The sequence below is a fragment of the Stegodyphus dumicola genome, chromosome X1 (assembly GCF_044657685.1).
Source record: "Stegodyphus dumicola isolate Sdum_Otavi_A_Nest chromosome X1, ASM4465768v1".
NCBI lineage: Eukaryota > Metazoa > Arthropoda > Arachnida > Araneae > Eresidae > Stegodyphus > Stegodyphus dumicola.
Window position 1 is genome coordinate 30,442,390 of NC_140780.1, and position 25,921 is coordinate 30,468,310.

The 25,921-nt window shown below is 34.8% G+C and overlaps 1 protein-coding gene across 1 annotated transcript in view; it reads right to left on the bottom strand.

Annotated features, from left to right (window-relative positions):
• LOC118197709 (protein O-mannosyl-transferase TMTC1-like) overlaps positions 1–25,921 on the bottom strand; it is a 441,210-nt gene that overhangs the window by 47,908 nt on the left and 367,381 nt on the right. The window contains exon 13 of the mRNA XM_085808444.1: positions 13,486–13,621. Coding sequence (XP_085664570.1) covers positions 13,486–13,621 — 136 coding nt within the window. The remainder of the gene's footprint in view (positions 1–13,485; positions 13,622–25,921) is intronic.

The window sequence follows — 25,921 nt, forward strand, 5'->3', positions numbered from 1 at the left end:
AGTATTTTAAGTAGTAAATCTCTTTCAAGTGGGACAACATTTTTTTTTTAGAAGTTTTCTGTTTTTGCACTCGATTATCGAATTACAAGGATACATACATTTTTTCCAATCACATTTAATTATTTATATTTAAATTGTTATGATATTATAGTGCGAATGCATTTTAAATATAGCGAAATGTAATAAAAATAAAAATTTTTAGAGAAATATTTAGAAGAAAATAGTAAGTAACAGTATAATGAAGGGTATGAACAAATTTCAGGGATTTTGCGGAAAACTGTATTTTAGAGTCAAATAAATATTAGAACAGGTGCAGTTGCCATAAAAGTAATGAGTTTCATTAATGTAAGTAAAAATAAATACTAGAAGTAAAGTATACAAAACAGATACAAATAAATAAAAGAAAAATAAATACAAATAAATAAATACTAACTTATCTTTATTATAAAGGCATAAATATCATTTACCATTGGATTTAGTCCAACCTAGTTACAAACTTAAATATTATTTTAGACATTTTTCTAAACTGATTGATGTTTCGAATTCTTTTAGGATGTATTTAATTCTTTCATCCAATTTTACATATGCGTTTTTTCTTTTTATTCCAGGGCCACCTAATTCTCCGGCTTTCAAATTAAAAAGCACTTTCTATGTTTCTTCTTTTAGTATTTTAAGTATTTTAGTATTTTAAGTGCATATTAGGCTGGTTTCTGTCAGTGATTGAATTTAATTTGGAATTCCACCCTTCAACAGAATTATTTATCCTATGACGCTGTCCATATACATTCCATACTTTAATGGGCATATTTGGATTGTCCATCCACCGATCGACAAAATAATCAATGAATGTGGTAAGTTTGTCAATGCTAAAAGCTTTTTCCCATACAATGCATCAAGCATCATCTACGTGTCCTATTGGCAAGTAAGCTAATGCACAATTCAATCTACAGACATTTCTTATATCTTCGTTCTCTTTATATTCCTTTACTAGACCCATTTCTTGTATCTTACTCCAAAAACATTGATTAAAATGAAAGTTACAATCGGAATAGTCGAACTGGGAAGTTCTAAGATACAGCGTTTGATGGCTGCGGCTTCAAAATCCAATTTTATAATATCCAACTTCCCCTTAAGGCACCAGCGTTTCACTTCCTGAAACACTGCAATGTACGTTGCTTGTCTCGCATCAGGCAGAAATGCAAAAAGCGCTGGATAAACGTTGGTCTCAGATGCTGTACTCCTTAAGTCAATATGTATTGCATATATTTGAGCAAATTGTTTCGGACAACCTTAAATGTTCCATCTAAGAAAAAGGTCTTTCCATTTTCCAAAAAGTATCGATATTCTTCTCTTCCAAATACTAAAATCCTGTTATCTTGGTTTTTCTCCATTAAAAAGCATAAACGTATCGTTTGCAAACTGACCGTCATTTTGGGCAAACCTGATGGCATTTTGGGGATTTTAGGTAGCTCCTAAAGCCTTGCTCCTCTCCTTACATAAAACACTCTTGGCACTGGAGTATGTCGGTATTTTGGTAACGAAATCATAACCTTTTTGATATAATTCTGAAAGTTCTTCTTGAAATATATGGGGAACGGTAACTGTTGTTTTTCCTTGAACTCTTTTCTGCAAGTTTCTAATTTCCTCTTAAATTCAATCTCAGCAATGTTGGCCACGCAGGAATGTTCAGTTTTCTTCAGTACTTTGTACTGAAAATTTGTCTTTATATTTCCTTTATAAAGATGCGTGTTTTCTTTTACACATACCCAACTCATTCCTAATTTATTTTTTCGGTGTAAACGGTGTGGGTAATCATCTACAACTAAACATTCGTTTCCTTTTTTGTAGAGAGTAATTTTGCTGAAATGGCTATGGGTTCCATAACAGATTTTTTCGACGCTATAAAACGACATGCACACGTCATAAGGATCAAACATCTACTGAAAAAATGAGAAAAACCTTTTATCTTAAAAGTATCCGCTTATGTCTACAGCAGGTGCAAAGCTCGAAACTACACAGTAGATGACATGTGACTGATTAGGGAAATAACACAATAGGTGCAAGAATGTCCGCTCTGCCCACCTAGCTACCCTCACATGTGCGCTGCAGCCACTGTCCGCTCCGACCGCGTAACCTGTTCACGAATTGAGAAAATCCCCTGTTATGGTCATCACTGAAGGTAGCCTCATTTTGAAAACACAAAATGTTCAAGAGCAAGATGATCACTTTCCAGCTATCAAAGAAGTCTTAAAAATTAAAAGTTGTGATGACTGTTTTGTTAAATCAATATACTCTATAAATATGTAAAGGGTAAAGAATCACTTGCTGTTCCAGAACCAATGCAAACTTATATAATCAAGGACGCACATCTTCGTGGACATTTATATTCTAAACGAACAGAAAAATTCATCAAACAAGAATTTCATGTACCTAAACTTAGAGACACGATAGCTATATTGCAAACTGTGTTCCTTGCATATTAATTAAACGTAAACGCGGAAAATAAATAGGTACGTTGCATTATAAACCCAATAGGATATACCATTTTATACAAATCACACTGACCATTTAGGACCACTCGAATGTACTATTATTGACTCATTCACAGATTCACAATGTTTGATATTATTGACTCATTCACAAAGTTTGATTGTTTTTACCCAACAAAATCTACTGACTGCGCTGAAGTAATTTCTAAACTGGAGAATAAAAAATTTGGAAATCTTCACGTATAATTTCCAATGATTTTCATGGAAATGCTTCGCGTATAATTTCCGATAAAAGTTCAGCACTTACTTCTGAAGATTCTCAAGATTATTGTTTTTAAGGTATTTCTTCCCGCTTTCTCTAGCGTGCCTTCGTGGTGTAGTGGTTCTGCACGCTGGGCGGGTATTCCAGATGTCCTCGGTTCGATTCCAGGCGAAGGCGTTGTTAATTTTTCATCTTTCCTGCTTCCAAAATACCTAATGTCTCTACAGTGGCGCCCGAACTAAAAGGGTGTTGGATGATGATTCTCCTCACTCAGGATTTGGCGATTGGATCCCCCTAAAAACCCCAGTCGCCCTTTAAAAGGAAGAGTATATAAGGTATTTCTCCCGCCTTCTTAGCGTGCCTTCGTGGTGTAGTGGTTCTGCACGCTGGGCGGGTTTTCCAGTAGTCCGCGGTTCGATTCCCGGCGAAGGCGGTATTAAATTTTCACCTTGCCTGCTTCCAAAATACCTAATGTCTCTACATGTTCAACCAACAATACCAAGCATATTCAAATTACTACCGGACTGGCTAGTGCTAGTGGAAAAATGGAAAGACAATTCTTCCATAATTTCTGTTCTCTCCAAATTTTCAGTTCGATATCCGACAAAATGTTATATACATTTTTGTGAAGTTCAGTAAGTGATTAATTCGGCGTACCAATGGATTATCAGCGCAACTGCATTCGAAGTAATGTTTGAAACTAAAGTCAAATCTGTTAACCGTGATAAAATTACAGAGCTGTGGAATATAGATATCCAGTTAAATTTCTCGACTCTTGAGATTATCTTGTAAATGAAGATATAAAAGCAGATTTTGAAAGTGCAGGCTGAAAATCCCAAATCCTACAATTTAAGACATATACCGTTAGTAAGTTACAGCTTACTTGCTTGTTAGTGGTAATCAAGCGTATACAATATGTATCTCGTCTTAAACTCAAACCCAAATTTCTCAGATCATGCAAGATCTTGAAAATCAAGCCAAATAGTACTTATGATATTGAAAAATACAGTTTCTTCGACGGTCCTATGAAAACAAGCACTTGTGCGGAACTTATGAAACCCTGGATTCATTCTTCAGAACATAGTACCAGAACTTAAGTGTTTATGGATATTTTCTCATATGAGTTGTTCAACATCTTTGGCCTTTGATCATCATCTTTAACCTAACAAACGTTTATTTGATAATTATTACTAACTCTTATTTTTACTTTCTGGTGATATTATTAGAAGATCCTGCTTCAATATTATTTTCATTTTTCTGTATTATTTTCATATTTTGTTTTATTGTATAATAATATTAGTATCTTAAGTTTTATTTCATTTATGTGTTAAATTTTATTGTTTGCTTATGTCACCTGAAAGTAGATGACAATGTAGGATGGCTGAATTATCTAAAAAATGGCCATGCAACTGTAACTGTATCAGGTTCAATGTTCCGTCTTACTTGCTTTGGGAACATTCAAAAACCTGACTCGGAACAGGGAGCTTACTAAAGCTATGTTCAATAAATGTGGGAAGTAGACAAGATACACAGGAAGGGTATACGAAACCCTTTATTTTTCACTCTTTACAATGATTTCCGGACTTCGGAATACAGAGACCAACCACTTGTGGTCTGAACGTAAGAATATAAAAATATTAACTAAACTCTAACTTAACTTTGGAGTAACCAACAAGGGCCTCCGAGAAGATTGGCCGTATATTAACAGGAAGCCGTATGTAGTACAGAGAACTGTTAACACTACAATACGTTTAAAATTATCAAGAGGATTAAACCTCTGGCCTGGAAGGCAACCAGGAACCGAGTAAAAACTGCTAAGGCAAACGGCCTGCTTCTACTAACTCCTTCCTCTTCGCTTGCTTGGCAAAAAGCCACAACTTAAGTACTTGGCGTTCGCCAGACAAATTTGAATAAATAAGTTAAAGCTTTTAATTCTGGCCGGAAGTAGAAAATAAGAAGTGATAGTAAAGATTTAAAATAAAATAAACGTTAGTAAAACTTAAGATCCTTACAACTGTAACTGAATGATGTGACTATAATGCGCAGCCTAGATGAGTGTGCAGACGAGTAAGAGCGATAATGATGAATGTAGACGTGTGATGACGTAATGATTATTGTTCTTTTCTCTTCCTTATAAATTTCAATTCAAGTAAATAAATCGTAGTTTACAAATAACTCAATGAGTATTTGCGATGTTTTTCCTATATTAATATTTAGTGTGAGGTATTTCTCATAAAAGGGAATCAAGAAAATCAATTTTTCCATTAATTAGAGGACTTATTTTCGGATTGCTAAATGAAGTGCTTTGCTCACGAAGGAAAACCAAACACATCAAAGCTAACGTCTCCAAATAGGCTATTTATATACCTGTCACAACTCAAAGAAAACCTTTCAGTTCATTCATTGACTTACAGGAGGTTAGAAGTACCTCCAATGGAAGATGGAATATCACTGAAATAGTGGGAGTTACTTTTTTTTAATCGATGACTAGTTTCACAATGAGCTCCCACTCTCAGTCAGAAATTTAGAAAATTGATAAAGACAGATTTACAGAAATAAAATCTCGTTGAATCTTCTCAATGAGTCAGATACCTCATTCTGGTGTGTTTCCGTATAACAAACGGTGAAAAGAAAAACGGTGAAAAGAAATTTCACCGTTTTCTGTGTGAAAGGAATCAAGAAGACGGCTGAGCGAGCTGTTTACAATGACAACGCCTTCTCTGCAGAAACCCCAACAATGGAGTTCGCTGACTTTGGTTACGGGGCAGATCTTGGGATAGAGATTTATTTAACGAAAGGCTATTAATAAATCTATGTTACTGAATGAGACTCTATTTATTGCTAAAAGCAAGTCAGGCGGAAATGATGTAGTTATTACGAAGATAGTATACGATCGTGGTAAAATCCTCAAGGCTGTAAGCCTTTTGTTTAAAGAACAATGGTAAAACATTATCACATTTACCCCCAAATCTTGCTTCAGCAGTAAACATTTGTGAGATACGTTTTCTCACTTTCTTTAGGGTAATTATAATTCTTTTGTTAAGTCTCATTTTTTACGAATCTCTTTTTTTTTCTTTTTCATGATACTCTGGTATTCAGTATCATTTTCTTTAAAGCTGTTGAAATAACTTTATATCTTTACAGTGCTAAAGATAGCAACTTTTACTCGAAACGCATAAAATATTTATGTTTCCTTTTTCATTGTGGCAGTTCAGAATATTTTTTGGTTATTTTTAAGACAACGTTGCTTAAAGTGTCGCCTAAAAGTCACTTTACTAAATGTATCGGGATATAAATATTTAGAATAATTTAAGATGAAGATTTACTTATGAATATGTTCTAGCCCATAACACAATATTAACAAATGATCAAATCATGATTACTGTATATATTTTAAGACATTCATATCAAGAATTTGTATAAAAATTAAATGTTAGTCATTGTTCTTTTAGTATTATTTAAACTATTTTCCCTCAGCTGACACTCAGCATTTACTGACACTGGAAGGATACTTCTCGACATCGATAATCTTTATTGAACATTGATCACGCGTTTCATAGGGACAAGTGCAAAATCCTATAGAAATAGTTTCAGTTTCCCATGCTGGATGGCTATTACATCATTTTTTCCATTCTATCGTATCCGTTGGTCTGCAACATGCCTAGTGTGCTTAGCTTAGGTTTTAATCTAAAATAATATGTGATGAATGAAATTAATTAATTACCTTAAAACACATAATTACTTTAAGCATTTTTGATTACACGATGCAACTGCAATAGCAATATTTTTAGATTGTTTAAGATAACTCTTAAAAACTAGAAGATTCGAAGATTTTTTATGTACATATAAAGTTTACATATACCTCTTTTGCAATATTTCCTTAAATTCGTTATTACGTAATGCGTCAAGAATTTACGAAATTCGTCAGAAAATTTCCCATAATTCGTGTATTGAATTGAGATAGAAACTTACTTATTTTACTTATTATCTTGTCCTCTTACCAGCCATGTTTTCCACTAAGTAAGCACACATTTTCCATAACTACTATGAGAAAAAATTCTTCTCTTCATTTCAATGTAAAAATTCTCCTGGTACCTGGAATTGCTTACTTTTAATATATTGCCTTGATTTTATTGACATATTTTAAAGTGCACGTATATGTATGTTCTTATAGATATCACAAAACATATTCTTGGCCGTATATATGCGGCCTTGCCGGTTAGATGGCTAGTCAACTAATCTGAGTACCTGTGTGACGAGTATACCTAATCATATGACTGTAAGCTCAATGAGTCAGAATCAGACTACCTGAGTCTCACGGTTAAGTGGATATAAATCGCGTTTGGGTTTCGGCTCTGGATGATTCAGTTCATAGATCATATGTCTAAACCACGAATAGAACCATTTTTCTTTCGGAAACAAGATATTATGAGAATAGTATAATTAAAACTATTGTAAGTATGAAACATTTTAGAATGTGTTGATGAAGTAATCATTACGCATTTTTTTCTATAGCGATGACTACAAGTAGAATCTTGGAAAGTATAATTAAGAAAATTCTTCATGAAGGCATAGCTCCTCTTAAACAAATAGCTCCCGAGTGCTTTGTCATAACTTTATAAATATAAATCTAACTTTGAAATGATAATTGGCCGCTATATCCTCACCACACTTGTAAAGAATAATGATGTTCTTTTGTGTATGTGTTTGCAAAGTAGGGGTTAGAACATTCAGATAAGAACTGAAGGATCCCGGTTTCGATGGCATAATTGATTTTTGTTAATTTACCGCTCCACAAATCTAATAGTTTTTGCGCATTTAGCCAGGGCGCAACTTGGTACTTGAATGGTGACAGATGCTCTCCGTCGCAGTCAGTTTAATTACTTAAAGCCAGATGTATCATGACGAAACCAAAATTACCCATTGCTGTTTAACAAGATCGGATATTGCAAATTCTGAAACGTTTCTCCGTAGAAAGAAGATAGTGGTGTCGATTTATAAACCCTTATTAATATACGTGATTTATTGACGAAAGTCAATTTATTATCCGTCAAAATTTTATTGTTGAGAATAATAACTGGGAAGGTCAATAAATATATTTTACATTTTAGATAATTAATATTTGTTTGTTATGTTCAAATAAACCCTCATTATCCTGTCTGTCATGAAATGTGCAACTTATATACATCACAAGAAGTCAGTAAAAACCCTTCGGAGTAAATCCGACGGTTGACGTTTATTCTTTCTTTTGTTAATAAAGTGTATGCTCTAAGGCCGGAATCTGCTCTTTCTTTTGTTAAGTCTCATTATTTTTTAATTTTGTAATCTCGAAACAGTTACTTCATACTATATTTAAGAGAAGACTACATTAACAGCTAAAGAAGTGAAACAGAGCAGAAAATTTTAGGCACGTATGCTCAGCGAAAACTAGCTTTGTTATACCTAATTAACGTTACAGTATCATCATACACATAATACCTCTAGCGGTTTTCGACATTCTTGGCAGGACAAGTTTTTATGACTTTACGTAATTACTCTACGCATTTATATTTATTGCATTGTAGGAAGTTATGAATTATTTTTTACATTTTTTTTTCTCTTCGTACATTCTTGCTGGTTTCCTTTTGGCAAGAGTAATGACCGGAAACAAAGTATATCTCCTCACCTATTCTCTTTTAGTCTTTCGATATTTCTTCTGAGATTTTTCTGCTTCGAAAGATTTTTGTATCATCTTTGCTAAGTCCATCAGGACTTGATAAACGAAAAGGACAACTTTGTTGACAAATGCCTAAAGCTACATTATATTATTTAATCATTCATATTAAGACATAAATTGCCGAGATGGAGTCAGACTGGGATGATTCGCAGAAAGCTATTGAGGCAAAATACCAGTTAAACAATCAATGTAGGAGAAATACCTAGTACAAAATATGCATAATTAATAAACTAAATTGGAATTTGTTTCTTCTCCGTGTGTGCTGTCGTGGTGTAACTGGTAGCCCGTCTGACTGGCCATCGGAAAATCCTTGGTTTGAATTCTGTTAAGGGCATAGCAGATTTATTACATTTCTTGGCTTCGAAACTTCCGACAGCTATACAAGATGTTTCTTTTTTTAACGATATAATCAAACACATTTATAAAATTTCCTGGTTGTATATAAAATTATAAATCAATAAAAGATAAATTTATGTTCTCAAATAATAAACTTATGATTTTCTATTAAATAACTAACTCGAATGTGCTTCGGCTCATGTTAGAAAATAATTCCAGTTGATATATATATAAACATGGGATCATTTTGCGTTTTGAAGAAACAACAAAATATTTGAAGTTAGGTATTTGCTTTATTTTCCCCCTTACGGGAAAGAAAGGATCATGAAGAGTGAATGAAACACAGATTGTACTCTGCGTCTACACGATAGACTAATCACTGGAATTTTTTTTAACGTAACGGAAAAAAAAATATTCTTGAGCCATCAGTAATTAATAAGCTCTTTTACGAGTAAACAGTAAAAACATATTGGTATTAGATAAACTGATACTTAGCAACATACTGTGATAAAAAACAATTAACATGCTCTTTATTCTTTGAAAACCGAAAAACATGATTATGTAAAATCGATTAGCAAATAACCTTCGTTAGACGTTGTTATTTATTGGCTTTATCTTGCATGTAAGCATTAACTCTTTGGAAGTTTAGTTACATCAGCCTTTTATCGCGTAGGAGTTAAACGTAAGCTACATGAAACTATATTTAATTTTAATTGATTCAGCTTACTTATGTTTAAAATACTTATGCCATATAATGAAAATTTTACTTTAAAATACATTTAGCAGTTAAGCGTCGATGATACTGCCGCACACTTGTAGAGACATTAAGTATTTTGGGAAGCAGGGAAGACGAAAAATAGCAAGCCGCCTTCGCCGGGAATCGAACCACGGACCTCTGGAATACCGGCGCAGCGTGCAGAACCACTACACCACGAAGGCATGCTAGGAAAGTGGAAGAAATACCTTATATACTCTTCCTTTTAAAGGGCGACTGGGGTTTTCAGGGGACCCAATCGCCAAATCCTGGGTGTGGAGAAACCTCATCCAACACCCTTTTAGTTCGGGCGCCACTGTAGAGACATTAGGTATTTTTCGAAGTAGGCAAGATGAAAAATAGCAAACCGCTTTCGCCGGGAATCGAACCACGGACCTCTGGAATATCGGTCCAGAGTGCAGAACCACTACACAACGAAGGGACGCTAGGAATGTGGGAGAAACACCGTATACGCTAACTTGCAAATGCATATTACATCATAATAAGTATGCTGAATAAGTTTGTTACCATAAAACAAAAGTTATAGTAACAAAATTAAGTTAAATCAGGCTTTCCCATGAGCATATTTTCAGCGATGCAGTCCATATTTATTAAATTGCCTTTAATGTAATGATTTATTCACATGCTAGGCTCATATTAAATGCTAACATCACAAAAATTTGTTTCTTGGTGACGGAATTGGCTGGTTGCATTGATGGTGTTATTTTCTGTACTTTAAGCAGATTATTACTGTACTTTAACAGTTTAAGCAGATAGCTTTCTTTTAAGATTATTTTCAGAAAAGATACAGTAAACAGTGGGACTCAATAAATGTTTCGGAACAATTTTTCATTGCTTGCGCATTTTAAAAAATGGAAATCTGTTGAAGGATTTAGATTTCTTTTAAGTGCCATAACTGGTGACATGCTGAAAACCAATATTTGATTAACAATTATTGTTTCACTTTCTTTAAAACAGTTAATCTTTTCTTTATCTATTTAAATGCAATATTTTATTAATACGAACTTAAACACACATATGCAAAGACAGTTTATTTATATAAAGCGATATTCTTATAAATCATTGAAAGATAACTTATCCTTCTATGCGGTATGTAAGCATCTCAATTTTTCAAGAAAATATTCATTATAAAATAGGATAATTGAGAATAATATTATGCATGGCAGAAGAGTTCTGTATTTCCACAATCTATAAAGAAGACGCACATTTGTTATTCAACATTTATCCACGTGTCAAGCATGTGCTATGCATGCTTTTTTAAATAACAATTCATGATCTTTTTGACGAGAATCTTAGAATATGGTGCATATTCTACCCTTACAATCTCAGACGGAGCTCTACAGATTACTCTGCAATTAGAACGATTCTGAAGAGAGATGGTACATTCGAGTTATCGAATCCCACGGCTCCTGCAAAAAAACTAGGTTAGGAACTAGAACTTGCGCGTATTTTTCGCGAATCGAAACTTTCGAATTCAAACCTAAAAATGTTACAGGTTTCAACTCCAAAAGTTATAAATCTAAGCTTTGTTGACTCAAATAGGAACTTACTAAATTATTAAGGCGTAGAATTTTACTGGTACCTGGATGGCGAGTAGGCCCTAGTGACGACTCTGAATGTCACAAAACGTCAGTAATCCATCTAGAGAAATCTATCAAATTTTTAAGTAAGTGATAGGCAGCGTTTTCTCGTAATTTCTCGAAACTACGAAACATTTTTAATAACCTTCATAGTTGCGGATTCTTGAGTCATCTTGATAGTTTTGTACGTACATAGTCTACCATTAATTTGTTTTAGATGTTTCTAGCAAGTCTAGTGAATTCTAGTACATATATACTCTGAGTAACAAACATACAGTGGTTGGACAAAAATATGGAAACACCAAAATAAAAATATATTCTGGTGACTAATAAGGTGTAGGAAAACCGTTGGCATTCAAAACAGCTTGCAGGCTTCTAGAAATGGATAAATAGAGGTCTTGTAGGCTGTGCAAGGGTATCTTATTACCATTCTTCCTGTAAAACATTGGCAAGTGCAGTTAAAGATGGCAGTGGATAGCGCTCACGCAGATTTCTCCAAACCATCCCACAAAGGTTGAATAATATTGAATCTGGCGCCTGTGGTAGCGATTAATATCTGGCGAATGTGGTAGCCATAGTAGATATGAAAGTTCACACTCCTGCTCAGAAAATCATTCCTGGACGATATGAGCTGAGTGCATAGGAGCTCAGTAATCTTGGAATATGACATCACTGCATCACAGTTAGGGACAAAAATTTGTACCACGGGATGGACGTGATCAGTCAAAATGGTCATATAATGATTTGCAGATGTGACCTTGCACAGTAATGATAGACCCCATGGAATACCTCGATATGGTTTCCCAAACCAAGACCAAACCCCGCATGTTTCACTGTCGACAGCAAACAGTCTCTATCAAACGCTTGGGACGGCGTTCGCCAGGCGTAACACTCATCTCTCCCAGAAGTCGGAATTAATGTGAAGCAAGATTCATCGGACCCGATTCATCATTACATCTGTACCTGTGTCTATACCATTTCCTTCATATATCTGTATGCCTAAAATGTACCATAATAGTGAAACGTGTTCCCGCTTAGTCTCAACAGTCCCCACCATGCACCTTCTTTCCATGTTCTGGTCTTTCATTCAATGTTCCTCGTTTAGCGTGGTCAGTTCTCGGAGGACACGGCACTAAGCTCTAAATGTAATCAGTTCCCGAAGGACACAGTATTAGGCTCCTTTTTTCAAATTCCATCGATGGGATCCAACAGGCTGAAGAGCACCTAACCGAGTGGGCCAGCTGTTCTGTCGTTGACGAAAAGAAAGAAAGTCTTCCATTGCTCTCCAGTCCTAGTTTTATGACTTTGGAACCGCTTTCTTCTCTTACAGGCATTTTGATCTCTGATGATCTTTCGAATTGTAGCTCGCCAAAAACTACCCTGCTTGTGGAGCTCCCTACGTATTGTTTCGGTGCTGACAGGATTTGTGATTTGTGAGTGTGACATTCTGTTCATCAGTCACTTTTGAGGCTGCACTTCTCTTAGTTTTTATCACAATCCCCTTCAAAGGTCGTCTGTGATGATCACTCAACACACATTTTCGTTCACGCTGTGAATGAGCGGAAGCGGCTTCCCTGTATGAGTTAAAAAATCTCTGTGCTTCTTGAAACACCAGACACTTCAGATACCTTGGTTACGGAAGCATCGACCATATCATACCCAACAATTTGCCCACGTTCGAATTCATTTAGCTCCGACATAATGCGTTCACAACTGCACAGAACACTATCTTGATAATCAATGACACTTGTAATGTATTGAGGATGGTGTACAGGTGGCGTTAGTGAGCAAACACATCAGCGCCACCAATAGCTTTTGTAAGAATAAATATTTCAGTTCAAACATGCATTTTACGAGGGGCTTCCATATTTTTTATTTTTGTCCAACCTCTGTAATTACATCTGCCTATTGACAGCACTACTCAGTCACAGTTGTTGAATCACGGATAACTGAAAGTTCAAGTATCATATGCTTTTTTTTTTCGAATTATATTCAGAAAAGGAGCTTGAAGGTTCAAGAGTTTAAACTATATAAACTTCATTTATTAAACTTTGTTTAAATCTTCTAAACAAATATTAGTTTATTTAAAAAAGTTGACTTACATTTGATAGCCATTTAACTGAGATTTCAGAATTTTCTTTTAATAAGTTTTTCTCCTCTTCTTATTCTTATTTGAAGGATTTATATGATCTTGGTCTCGAAAATTAAAGATTCACATCATCTCAGATTTGGAAATAAACATTATTAATACTATACAAATATGATTTATAAAAATTTCGTTATGATTGTAGTACATTCCATCATATGAAAATTAAATGGAGTCTTACCTCTTATATAACTGCTCAGCCTCTCTGTTGTTTTTTAGCGATCGTAAGCTCCTTGCTGCGTTAACAATAGCAACGGTGTGGTTTGGCTGCAGACGCATGGCTTGACGGTATTGTTGAACAGCTTCTTCGGCTCTTCCTAAAAAACAAAAGGAAAACAAAATAGAGACATTTGTATGCGACCTTTCAGTATGGTTTCTTGAATGTTGTATGCTACAACTGTTAAAAAACAAAGCAGTAGCTCTTCAATTATATGTGCGATTAAAGTTTTTAACACGTATTATTTCCATTTCTGAAAGAAACTATTTGGTGTTCCACATTATAGCAATTCTTTTATATTTAATCCTGAGAAATATCTTAATGCTAATTATTATTTTTAAATTTTAAGACAACCTATCAGTTTATTCCATTTCACATTAAACATTTTTAAAAGTTTTAAGTAAGTTTAATATTAGTTTGGCATTAAACACTTTTATGAGAAATTACATAAAGTACTTAAAAGTAATAGGAAACGAAACCGGAACCAACTTTTCATTTCTGTAACAGAGAATACATAGCATTTTCATTTCTCTGCTCTTAATTTTTAACTATGTGAACTTTGGCAGTGTCGAAGCCGCAAACTATGTGAATGAAACACATTTGGGGAACAAACGCAGATTTGATCGCCATCACAGATCTGATTCTCTCAAGATAGGAGATCTGCTATTATACGACTGGCCGAAACAGTTGCCTACGTGCAACAAATTCGCTCTTACTTCAACCGAGGTACGCCAATCAATGAAGATGATAGATCGCAGGAAGACGCTTCGAACTAAAATTTATTATGGCATCTTGGCTATCTAAATTTCATTTTAAACGGGAGGAAATGTAAGGCTCGCATGTGTTTTTGTATGTCGAGAACACACACACACACACAAAATATATTTATTTGAATATGTATGGCAGCAACAGTTTGTCGTTCGTTCGTTGCTAGAAAAATAAAATAATGTCGTCGGTTCATATTATCTTCATTTGCGTTTTAATAAATAAATTCTAAACATTTAATAAATAAATTTCTAAAACTTCTATTTCTAAATTCCAGTATTATTTCAGACTTTACCAATCAACCTATACGTAGTTACTTGTTTTTCTATAGCTGCGTGGTATAGCTGATTCGAATAAAGAACTAGCGGTTGTCTTGATTTGTCTTCAATACACTTGTGCAGCATAAAATAATCCTACATGATTACACAGTCATTATTGTATCATGTATGTTTTCTCTTTCCTAGCAAAGGTCTCCGAAGCAATAAAGAAAATTTATAACTCAAACGATGAGATATTTGATGTTTCTTGCATGTAGTATTTATTAAAACGCATTTCATACTACGTAGTATTTCCTTTCAGTGAAATTTCTTAAAGCCGAAAATGCGTTTGGTGCTATTTGTCACGTTTCTCCTTCATTGCAGCTTTAGGTCCGAAAAGAACTTATGGCCTAAAACAAACCGCTTGACCACTGCCGGAACGTCAGTTTCCGGCAAGACAGTCTACACAAGATCATTTTCTCGGTTACCTAAAGGAACATTTTTCAAATCCCTTTCTCCTGAATCAGAGCAATAGGGATGAAGAAACACGACTTCTCTTTCCTTAAAGGGTTTGTTTTTGATTTTACTACCACCGCAATCACCTTTTTGTTCTCTCTTTTGACTTTAAAAATTAAGTAGCAAAAATAAATAAAGAAGTGAGTAGAAGTATACATATAAATCAAAATTTCTGTATAAAACTTCTTAACATTATGCTACTAATAATTAATGACATCTGCAATAAGAAATTTTCTTTGGATAGTATACTCACATTTATATTATTTGAGACCTCAATACGTAACATATTTCATAATGTAAAATATAAAAATGTAAAATGCATTTAAAAAAATTCAAACTACAGTAACTTATTTTATCTGTATCCACACTAAATGAGTATTCCATTTAATTTGATTTGATTTAAATATGTTACACAAACGTCTTTCGACAATAGTGTACGTAATCTTGATTTGCATAATGTATAAAGTATTTGCAACGTCAGAAAATTTCGGAAATGAAGAAGATGAGCATCTAGTAATACACAATGATCAGGTGTGGTGTGGTGTATTTAATTACGGCAAAGCACACTAGGGCTATCTGCCTAAGGGATAGGATGCCTTCGTGGAGGACTTTCTAAGGGGAACTGGCTCGTATACACGTTACACATGGGGAAAACCACGAAAACGCCCATGCAGCCAGCCCGTTCGCGGGATTCGAGCCTCGGACCGAACTACCAGTGTTCAGCGACTTTACCGCTCGGCCGCTGGTGGGCACACACACAATGATCAGGAATTTACAAATTAATTATTTGTCATTCATTCGTAAATAAAAATGATTTATTGGATAAAAGGAGGAAATGTTATTAGTTTGTTTTCATTTTTATGCATAAATTTCGGTTGATTTATGTATTTCTTTACATATGCTTAAATTAAATGTAAACCAATATTGTGAATTTTAATAAATACGTCATTACAATTAAATACTGTTTTGTGTTTTTATTTAAATTAAGGCGACATACACGAGGTTACGAGCCAAAGAGACTGATTCCTTCGTGGAGGATGTTTAAGGGAAAACTATCACGTATCCAGATACCAAAAAAGGAAAACTATGAAAATTTCCTACAGACAGCCGTTCGCTGGCACTCGTATCGAACAACCAGTGTTCAGAACTTTCACTTTAAAGTGAAATTTTTGGAAGCTACTTTTCTCTTTAAAGTGAAAAGTCGCTCGCAAGCCTTAGACACTAGACGGGGATTTAATTTGCAAGCAAATATATTATAGAGACATTAGGATTTTATAGAAGCAGGCAAGATGAAAAATGAGCAATTGCCTTCGCCGGGAATCGAACCACGGACCTCTGGAATACTGGCCCAGCGTGCAGAACCACTACACCATGAAGGCACGCTAGGAAGGCGGGAGAAATACCGTATAATACGATCTACGAAACATAGAATTCATCAGAATTCCTATGATCATTTGGAAACTGAAAGACAATGCGTACTGAGCTATGAAAATAGCTAATAAAATCAATTATTAAGTTTTCCGAATACCTTAAGTCAATCTGCGTCAGTACCAAAGCCTTCTGACTTTAGCGTGTAATTTTGCTGAGAAATGTGCTATGTTCAGATTTCTTAATTTGTAGTACTTTCCTTTTTTTGTTATGAATAATTATTATTTTATTTAATCATATTTTTATACTGTATTATTTTTATTTCAATTGCAAGAATGTATATTTATGAAAAGACTTTTTAAAGGAAAACATATATGCTATTTTCTTAAATATTATTCTGAAAACTGAAGGAAAAGAACTATAAGGATTAGTTTTATTTTTCCTTTTTTTCCGTTATATGTTTTTAAATGTATATTTTTAAAGAAAAGTCAAACATTTTATATTTCTATCCTTTAAACAAAGTAGAAATCTATATCTTGATTTCTACATGTCTAGAGGTTGCTTTATGAGAGGATGCTAATTAGATTACTATTTTGAGTCTAATAAATATTCTATTCTCAGAAAATGGAATAAACAATTAATACTAACAAAACATTTTTAATAAAATATTTCCTTCTTAGCCAGTAGCTGAATTACCACCCGTTCATCTTCATTTAAAATTATTAACTGCGTTTGCTCCTGTTAGCAAAGCTAGAAGAGTACAAGCTTGACTCGTGAAAAAATTTCTTCTCAACTGTTAATGTTCACAGTGTCTAGAAAATATATGGAAGTATGGGGTCAAGAGCAATTTTTCGAAAAGGATTGCGATATCAGGAATTAAACCCACATATGACAGGGTTACTTCGTCATTGAGTGATACTATTTTTGCCATTATAGTAAAGAAACTTTCAAGAGATAATTTGCGTGATGATAAGAATTCTCATAGAGCTATGCTTACTGAATCAGAGGGGCTATATATCTCATTTATTGACTGCCAGTTCTCTACTTCAGAAATCAATAATGTTATTAAAAATCTCAAAAACAAATAAACTGGTCTAAACTCTCTTTCCGATGAAATTATGAAGCACTTTCATTTGGTGGATAACAACGTTTTTTTCGCACAAAACTTTAAATATTTGTTTATTGTTTATCATTAGGAATCTTTCCAACACAACGGAAGCTTGAGCTGTTTTGATACCTAAAATTTTAGATGCAAGAAATCCTTATTTTGACAATATTAGATGCATTAACCTATTACCTACTCTGGAAAAATGTTTTCGAAATTTGTTCATTAATATAATAAATTGAAGTTAATTCAAAAATGTCTAAAACAATGAGGCATACAGCAACATTTCCCAATAAATTTATGTGAAATGCAAAGAAATTAATTTCAAGCGACGTTTAAGCAATCTGAATAACAAAAAGGGTAAGACGTTACATATCCGAGATCGGAAATGCTTTTAAAATTTATACAAGAATTTAACCCTCTATCGGGGTATTTTGAATTAATCTACTTAAACTCATGTTAAAAAACTTAGGTTTAACTATTAGCTAACATGATATTTGGGTACTCGGTCTTAAACTCCTTATGTTAACCTTCAAACATGCAAGAAATGTTGCTGTCTGTATAAAAAAGTATTTTTCTAATTATATTGTTTGCAGAATCTGTTCATATAGTTTAATGATCACCTATGGAGATTAATAAAATATAAATGCATATTAGGGATAACGTTTATATTAATTTTATTTTTCAACTTGTTTATTATTAAAACGGAATATATTAGGCTGTAGAAAATCAGGCGTAATCTTTCTGCCTACTTCACATTAATTGATTTTATGCAGGAATGGCCCAGAGACTACCGTCCTATCTCAATAATTCTAACATTCGAAAATTTCAAGAACTTTAATGAGTTTGACTAGCAACAACGAGTATCTTGTAAGCCAATAGATCTATTTTAATATCAAAGTTCATATAAAATATTTTGTATTTTGAACTTAAATCAAGAGCATTACAGTTTCCTTAGATAAATATACAATTTTATTGAACGTATTGTTCATTTGCTCCTTCTTGTTGTGCTTAATTGCGATTATTTACGTTTCATTCAGGCATTTTTCCTGATATCTGACGTTTCTGTATACATTCGCTGTAGGCTGTTCCAGCAGTAATTTTAGTGAACATCACTGCATAACATGGAGCTCTGTAAATGCTTTCCAATCACTAAATTTCAGTATTTTCTTTCTCCACTGTATCTAATATGTTTATATTTTCGGGACTTTGCTAGTTAACAAAAAATAAATTATTCATTGTTTTTTAAGTTTTAAAATTGAACTGTTTTATAATTTAATATTTTTAAATCAGTTTATCAAAACCCACTTAATGATGCGAAATCGTTTCTTTATAGAATAGTAGCTATTTTTCAGCTTAAATCAACGTGGAACTATACAAAAGTTATCTCATTTTCTCTTCAGAACTTTCGGAGGACTTCTGCGAGAAAGGTAACAACAAAGACAGGGCTCAGGACTAAAGCACAAACTAAATCTCCAAAGCACATACAACGTCAAGTCGAAAAGCATGAGGAAGAGTCCGAAGAGTTAGAAATAACATATCTGAGCTCAAAAGGTGATGCAGTAGTCTGTTTCATATAAATACATTTTCTGTTTGGGAAAGCAGGGATGATATTCTGTTATCTTGAAGAAAAAGAAACTCGAGCCATGCAAATTCAATTACTTTTACTGCAGTCAGAACCAATTTTCTAGATGTGCTGTTTCAAGAAGGTGTGCCAGTGATTCCCCGAGTGCACTTCTCCTTCCTATTAGTCCCAGGTGGTAGAAGACGTATAGAAAAATGTAATTTGGGAGGTAGGCTCGAGCATAATCTCAATTGAATTGTATGAAAAATAGCAGAGAAAGCGATTATCTGAGTAGCCCTTGACATTAGAAGAGAGATTTAAAAATGAAATGCCATTTTGGAAACTAAATTTAAAATGATTAACTTTCGAAAGCATAATTTTCTGGTAAACAAATTTATTCTTGATATCTAAAATAAATTTGAGACTATAATTTCGCGATAAATATCCATGTATTAGATACACAGAACATGATTTGAAGATTCAATTTCGGAATTTTTTATTTACTAGACATAAGAAATTGAATCTGAATTAGAAAGCTTCGATTGGATTGTTGTGTTGCATTCTCATGTTACTAGTTGAATATAAATCTTTATTTAATAACGAAATAAAAAAGTTGCAGAGGTTAAGAATTGTAAAAGTTTTATTTTAATGATAAATAAGATCACATATCTTCTTCACTTGTAGCAAATAAAATTGCAAGTTCTTATTAAATTCGAATAAAAACTCATAATCTTCAGCAATACGTATTATTGGTAAACGGGATTTAATTTAAATTGCCTTATGATATCTTTATTTGCATGCCTGCCTACTTTACGTTTAAATGTTAAATTTTAATTTAATCAGATTTGAGACCTTAACATAAAACAAAATGTATGGATAATCAACTGAAAACATTTGAGAGCATTTAGAGAATAATTTGCAAAAATATCAGTGTGCTTTTAAGTCATATTCAGGACATACTCTTGTAACATAACCTTAGGTAACTTGTTGATGGATTGAAACTATGTACCACATTCATATTTCTGCATCTGATTATTTAAATATTCTCTTAGACTAACGTATCCACATACAGGTATTTCATAGATCATGGTACAAACTTGGAGGGGTGGTGGAACGTACTAAAACATGCATTTTTTTATAGGAATGTTGGGTCTAAGGTGACGAGTTAAGGCAAGAACGCAAAAAAACGACACGAGAGGAAAATGCGTTTATGTACAAACGCAACGCAAAGTGCTTCTTTGTAGCAATACAGTATGCATAATAAATGTTCAAAATTGCGACTACCAGCAGAAATACATGCTTGGTAACGTCGCAGAAGGGATTGACGAACATTTTGAAAAAGACAGGCATTTCGCGCACGCTTGCAGCCGCAATGGATAAGTCAGGCAACAAGGTCCTCCAATGAGTCAACGGGAGTCTCGTAAGTGATGCTCTTCAGTTGGCCTCATAAAAAAAATCCAAGCTGGATAAATCTGGCGAAAGGGATGGCCATCGAACGGGTCCACCACGGCCAATCCATCGGCCCGGAAATGTTCCATCCAAATAATTGCGGACTCGTAGGTGGTTATGGGCTGGTGAACCATCATGCTGGAACGACGTGCGATCACGAACGACAGCCGGAACATCCTGGAGCAATTCTGGTATAACCTCTTGCAGAAAAATATGATAGCATAAGCCATTTGTATGTGCAGGTAAGAGGTATGGGCCTATGACGTAGTCGTTAGCAATACCCGCCCACACATTCACGGAGAAGCGGGTTTGGAATGCATGCAGACGTGTGCCTTGCGGATTATGAGTTGCCCACGCGTGCATGTTGTGGCTATTAAAGATGCCGTCCTGTGAGAAAGTTGCCTCGTCCGTGAATAGCACATCCGATGGGAAATCCACCTATGCTTCACACTGCTGCAAGAACCAATGACAGAAATGAACTCGAAGAAGGTAATATGTGCAAGGCTTGAACTCTCTTCAAATGGTATATATGCAAACTATTTTCATGCAATACTCTCCAAACGGCGGAATGACTCAGCTGCAGACGACGTGCAATAGCTCTTGTACTTGTCCGAGGTGATTCATGCACAATGTTCAAGATGGATTCTTCAATGCGAGGTTATCGTACACTTTTCTTCCACTCCTGGTGTCAGAGGTCGCTTCAAATGACCAGTTTTCACACAGAGACCGATGCAACCTCTCGAACATTGTGTACTTCGGCATACGCCTGTTCGGAAACCATTCCTGGTACAACCGTAGCGCTACTCGGTCATTCCTATTAGCAGCACCATACATGAGATACATCTCAGCTTTTTCCCTGTGCGTAAACTCACCCATCACGCTCGACATCAGAGTTCCAAACGATCCTCTGATACATCAGATCGTGGTTTGTCCGGCTCACTACCTCCTTCTACCGCTGCGTTGCCAGCGAATCCCAGCTGTAGTTTCTATTACTGTTCTCTTTTTTGAAGCATCATATTAATGTGTAAGCAGTATTTCATGTGCAAGTAGTAATTCTTGTGTAAGCAGTAATTTATGTGTAAGCAGTAATTCAGGTTCAAGCAGTAGCTTATGTGTATGCGATAATTTACGAATAAGTAGAATTTATATGTTATCAGTAGGCAGTAATTTATGAGTAAGTAGTAATTTATGTATTATGTAAAGTAGCAAGTCTTATGCTGAGGTTTAGGGTAATGTTATATGTCAAATATCATATATCATGTAAGTTTTATGTTTACGTCATATCAACAATGTAACTAATGTAAACCAACCATCATGTAAACCAATGTCACTCTGAAAAGAAATAGCCCTTGTACGGCCATGTACACCTTTTGTGAAGAATCAATAAACTCCCGGTGCGCCCTTATGTGGCCCCAGGGAGTTGTTGCGTCTGGACAGGGGAGGGCGGGGGACATATGCCTGCTTACCTCTGTTAGACGCCAGGCGTCCCCGTCTTCCGTCACCTGTCAGCTGTATTGCTGCAAAGAAGCACTTTGCGTTGATGTTCTTAAGTTCCTGCCTAAATCCGTCACTTTAGACCCTACATTCCTATACAAAAAAACCACCCCTCCAAGTTTGTCCCATGATATATGAAACGCCCTGTATAGTGGCATTTCTTTGAAATACATCAAACTTGGTATAAGTCCTTTTTGGAGACGAACCGTTTTGTTTGATATACCACATTTATTGCGAATACGACTCGAATTCCATAAGTCACGAATGCGCCCACTACACTTATTTACCTCTTTCGAGGCAATGCTACAACTGCCTTAAGGCCTTTCGAGGCAATGCTACGTCTGTTGCTTCATGTTTAATAAACAACCCGCACTATAACTGAATTTTCAAGTTAAGTTTTGATTTGTTTCGAGTAAATATTTTGTAAATCCATTATAAATGAGATTTAGGGAAGTTAATGAGAAGATTAAAACAACGAAGAAAATTGTTAGGATCATCACGGCAGTGCAAAAGATAAAAGATGAGTAAAGAGCATGAAGATGGCATGCGTATCTGGGATTTGGCTATTGCATATCATGAGACATACGATGGAGTCTATAGTTGTGAGAAGTAAAGCTGCTATTAAAATGACTACGTTGCAAGGGGGCTGAAATTGATTACCAAACAAATATAAGAGACGTTAAAGGGTGTTGAAAAACTGCTTTTGATCTGGATGGCAGAAAAACATTTATCTACTGTATCACTTAGAGTGCTTCATTTATGTACAGTATATATTTTACTCAATGAATTTATCCACTGCATTTAACCCACTTCATTAACCCACTGCGTTTAACCAGCCGCATTAAAAAGTGTTGTAATAATAAGAATAGAAGTTTTTTTTAATAAGAATGGATTTAATTATTTTTCTTATTATTCTCTTTATTGGAAAAATTCTTTTGGTATACGTTCAATTATCTGGAACGGGTTCATGATGTATACCGAGGTAACATTCTACTAAAAAGCACTCTTCTGCAGATGATGTATACTCTAACATCGAAACTTTGGTTTTGTAAGCTCAAAATATTTATTTCTGATTTACAGATATTTATTAAGTCTTTGTGATTTCATAATGGTTTTAAATTGATGGCAAGAATTCAACTTTTTCTGAGTTTTGTATACCATAATGATTAGTTTCAGAACTGTGCAGCAATTTTTAACATATCCCTTAGAAGTGAAGAATGTTTTATATTTATAGAGCTAAACGAGTGACTAATATAAAATCGTTTATCTTAAAGTCGGTCAAAGATAACTTTTTATTTCACTGTACAAGTTATAGCTATGTTTTCAGCAAATCTGTCTCAGGTGGAGAATCAGTAAGAAATATATTTTTTCTGTTGCATTCTAAATTTTAATGTCGGTAATCAAAACTACATTTACGTATTTGATTGCATTTGAAAAACTACATTTTTGAGTACTCAAGAGAAATTTCACAGAAGATTTATTTATTAATAGATTACCAGATGAGCAACTTTAAATTTAAGAAATAGAAAATATTTATTGAGATTTCACTGTATTCATAATAACTAATTATTTTAAGGATACGACGATCACATCATACAGAAGCTTAAACATTACCTTACATAACTGACAAATTATAAAAGCCATGATCAAAAATAGTCAAAAGTACGTCAATAAGATAATTCGAAATTTTTTAGTCTTGTGATTTCTTATTTGTAATATTTTCCTCTTGCTCTCAAAGGGCATGTGTAATTATATATCCATATATATATATATATAATGGTTGACCTACAAAATGGCCGTTTAAAATTCGCTCCGCATACAGACACAGTTGCATTATATACATAGAAAATGATATAACAGGATAAATCATACTTCTTATAATGGCCGTTCAAAATTTCGAGATTAATACGTATCGATAACAAAGGTTCTGAATAACTTGATGTTATTTTCCTACCTAGTCCCATGAGCGTTTGTGACATACTCTGTAGAGTTTTAATTTTTTTTCTTATTAGTTTTTTTTGGGGGGATCAATACTTTTCTTTACCTTCTAATTTTCTACTTACGTTTTCCTGCCAGAGTGAATTTTCAGTATTACGCTTTGTGCAACTAAGGTAGAATCGAACATTTAAGCAGAATTACTTCAGAATGAAAGCACGTTCTGCTATTCGGCCACGTTGTTGCTATTAGTCAAAGCTTGCTATTCCATGGCCTACTCAATACACGTCTGCTAGTATACGCCAATATTCTTAATTAAGGCCAAACTCCGCGAGTTTGATTCGGTGCAGCTTCGACTGATTAAATTTATTAGCATTAGTTTAGTTTTGTATTTTCTATTTTGAGTTAAAACGCAAGTGCAAGATTCTTGTACGCCCAAGAGGGAACATATGCAAATATATTTTGAGTAAGAATAAAAGGGTAATTCAATCCTTCTCTGGAGTTTTTACTTAAGCACAAGAACTCAGCGAATAGTTGCTACACAGTTCTTCAGTATTCTGACATTCAAAGAACATTACATTTTAATTAGGATATAAGGTATTTCTCCCACTTCCCTAGCGTGCATTCGTGGTGTAACGGTAGCACGCTGGGCCGGTATTCCAGAGGTCCGTGGTTCGATTCCCGGCGAAGGCGGTTGCATATTTTTCACCTACCTTTTCTGCTTCCAATTTCCTAATGACTCTGCAAATGGCGCCCGAGCTGAAAGGACTGTAGATGATGGTTCTCCGCACCCAGGATTTGGTTCCCTAGAACCCTAGTCGCCCTTTGGAAAGGGGAGTGTATAAGGTATTTCTTCCACTTTCCTGGCGTTCTTCGTGGTGTAGCGGTTCTTTACGCTGGGCCGGTGTTCCGGAGGTCCGTGGTTCGATTCCCGGCGGGGGCGGTTGCATGTTTTTTATCTTTTCTGCTTCCAATTAACCTAATGACTCTACAAGTGGCGCCCGAACTAAAAAGGGTCGTGGATGATGATTCTCCACACCCAGATTTGGCGACTAGGTCCCCTAGAACCCTAGCCACCCTTTAAAAAGGGGAGTATATAAGGTATTTCTCCCACTTCCCTAGCGTGCCTTCGTAGTGGGCCGGTATTCCAGAGGTCCGTGGTTCGATTCCCGGCGAAGGCGGTTACATATTTTTCACCTTTTCTGCCTCCAATTTCCTAATGACTCTACAAGGATATCACAACTGTCTCATTAATTGCTTATGTTATTGCTTTATTATTATTAAATAACTATCAAATATATCTTAAAATGATAAAACAGAAAGAAGCCTTTTGGGAGCAACGGCAGCCGTCTACGGAAGACGGGATCTGTGTGCTGGTCCATCCTTCCAACTTTGCATTATGATTTTCCTTCATAACTTGGTAAAATTGAGCCGGTATATGCTTCTATGATAAGAATTTCATATGTGACGTAATCATTAAATAAGACAGCTTGCTTTTCTAAAAAACTATTGACTGCGCTGCATATAGCTGCGTCTTAACTTTCTATGGCAGTTTATAATTGGCGATGCATCTATGTTTTACTTCGTGTTTTACCACAGGATCTCAGTAGTGTACCCGACCTCAGTCACCATACGCCCAGAAAGGTCAGTTCATTTGCACGTTTTGGCAAGTATTCCACTAGCCAAAAAACATATACTAAAGACTCTACCTTGATGTTTCCTCTTCAAAACAGAGGATCTGAGGAACTCATAAAAATATAAAGAAACATTACATGCCTATTACACATAAATATGGCCTTACCTTTACCACACGTTTTATCAGTGACGGTTTTATGGACTTGAGGGATTTATATTCTAGTGATTGCCAATCATGTTTGAAGATGGCTTACACGTCCTATGGAGTCACATACTAAGGAACAGATTTTCCATTCGCATTCTTCATACATT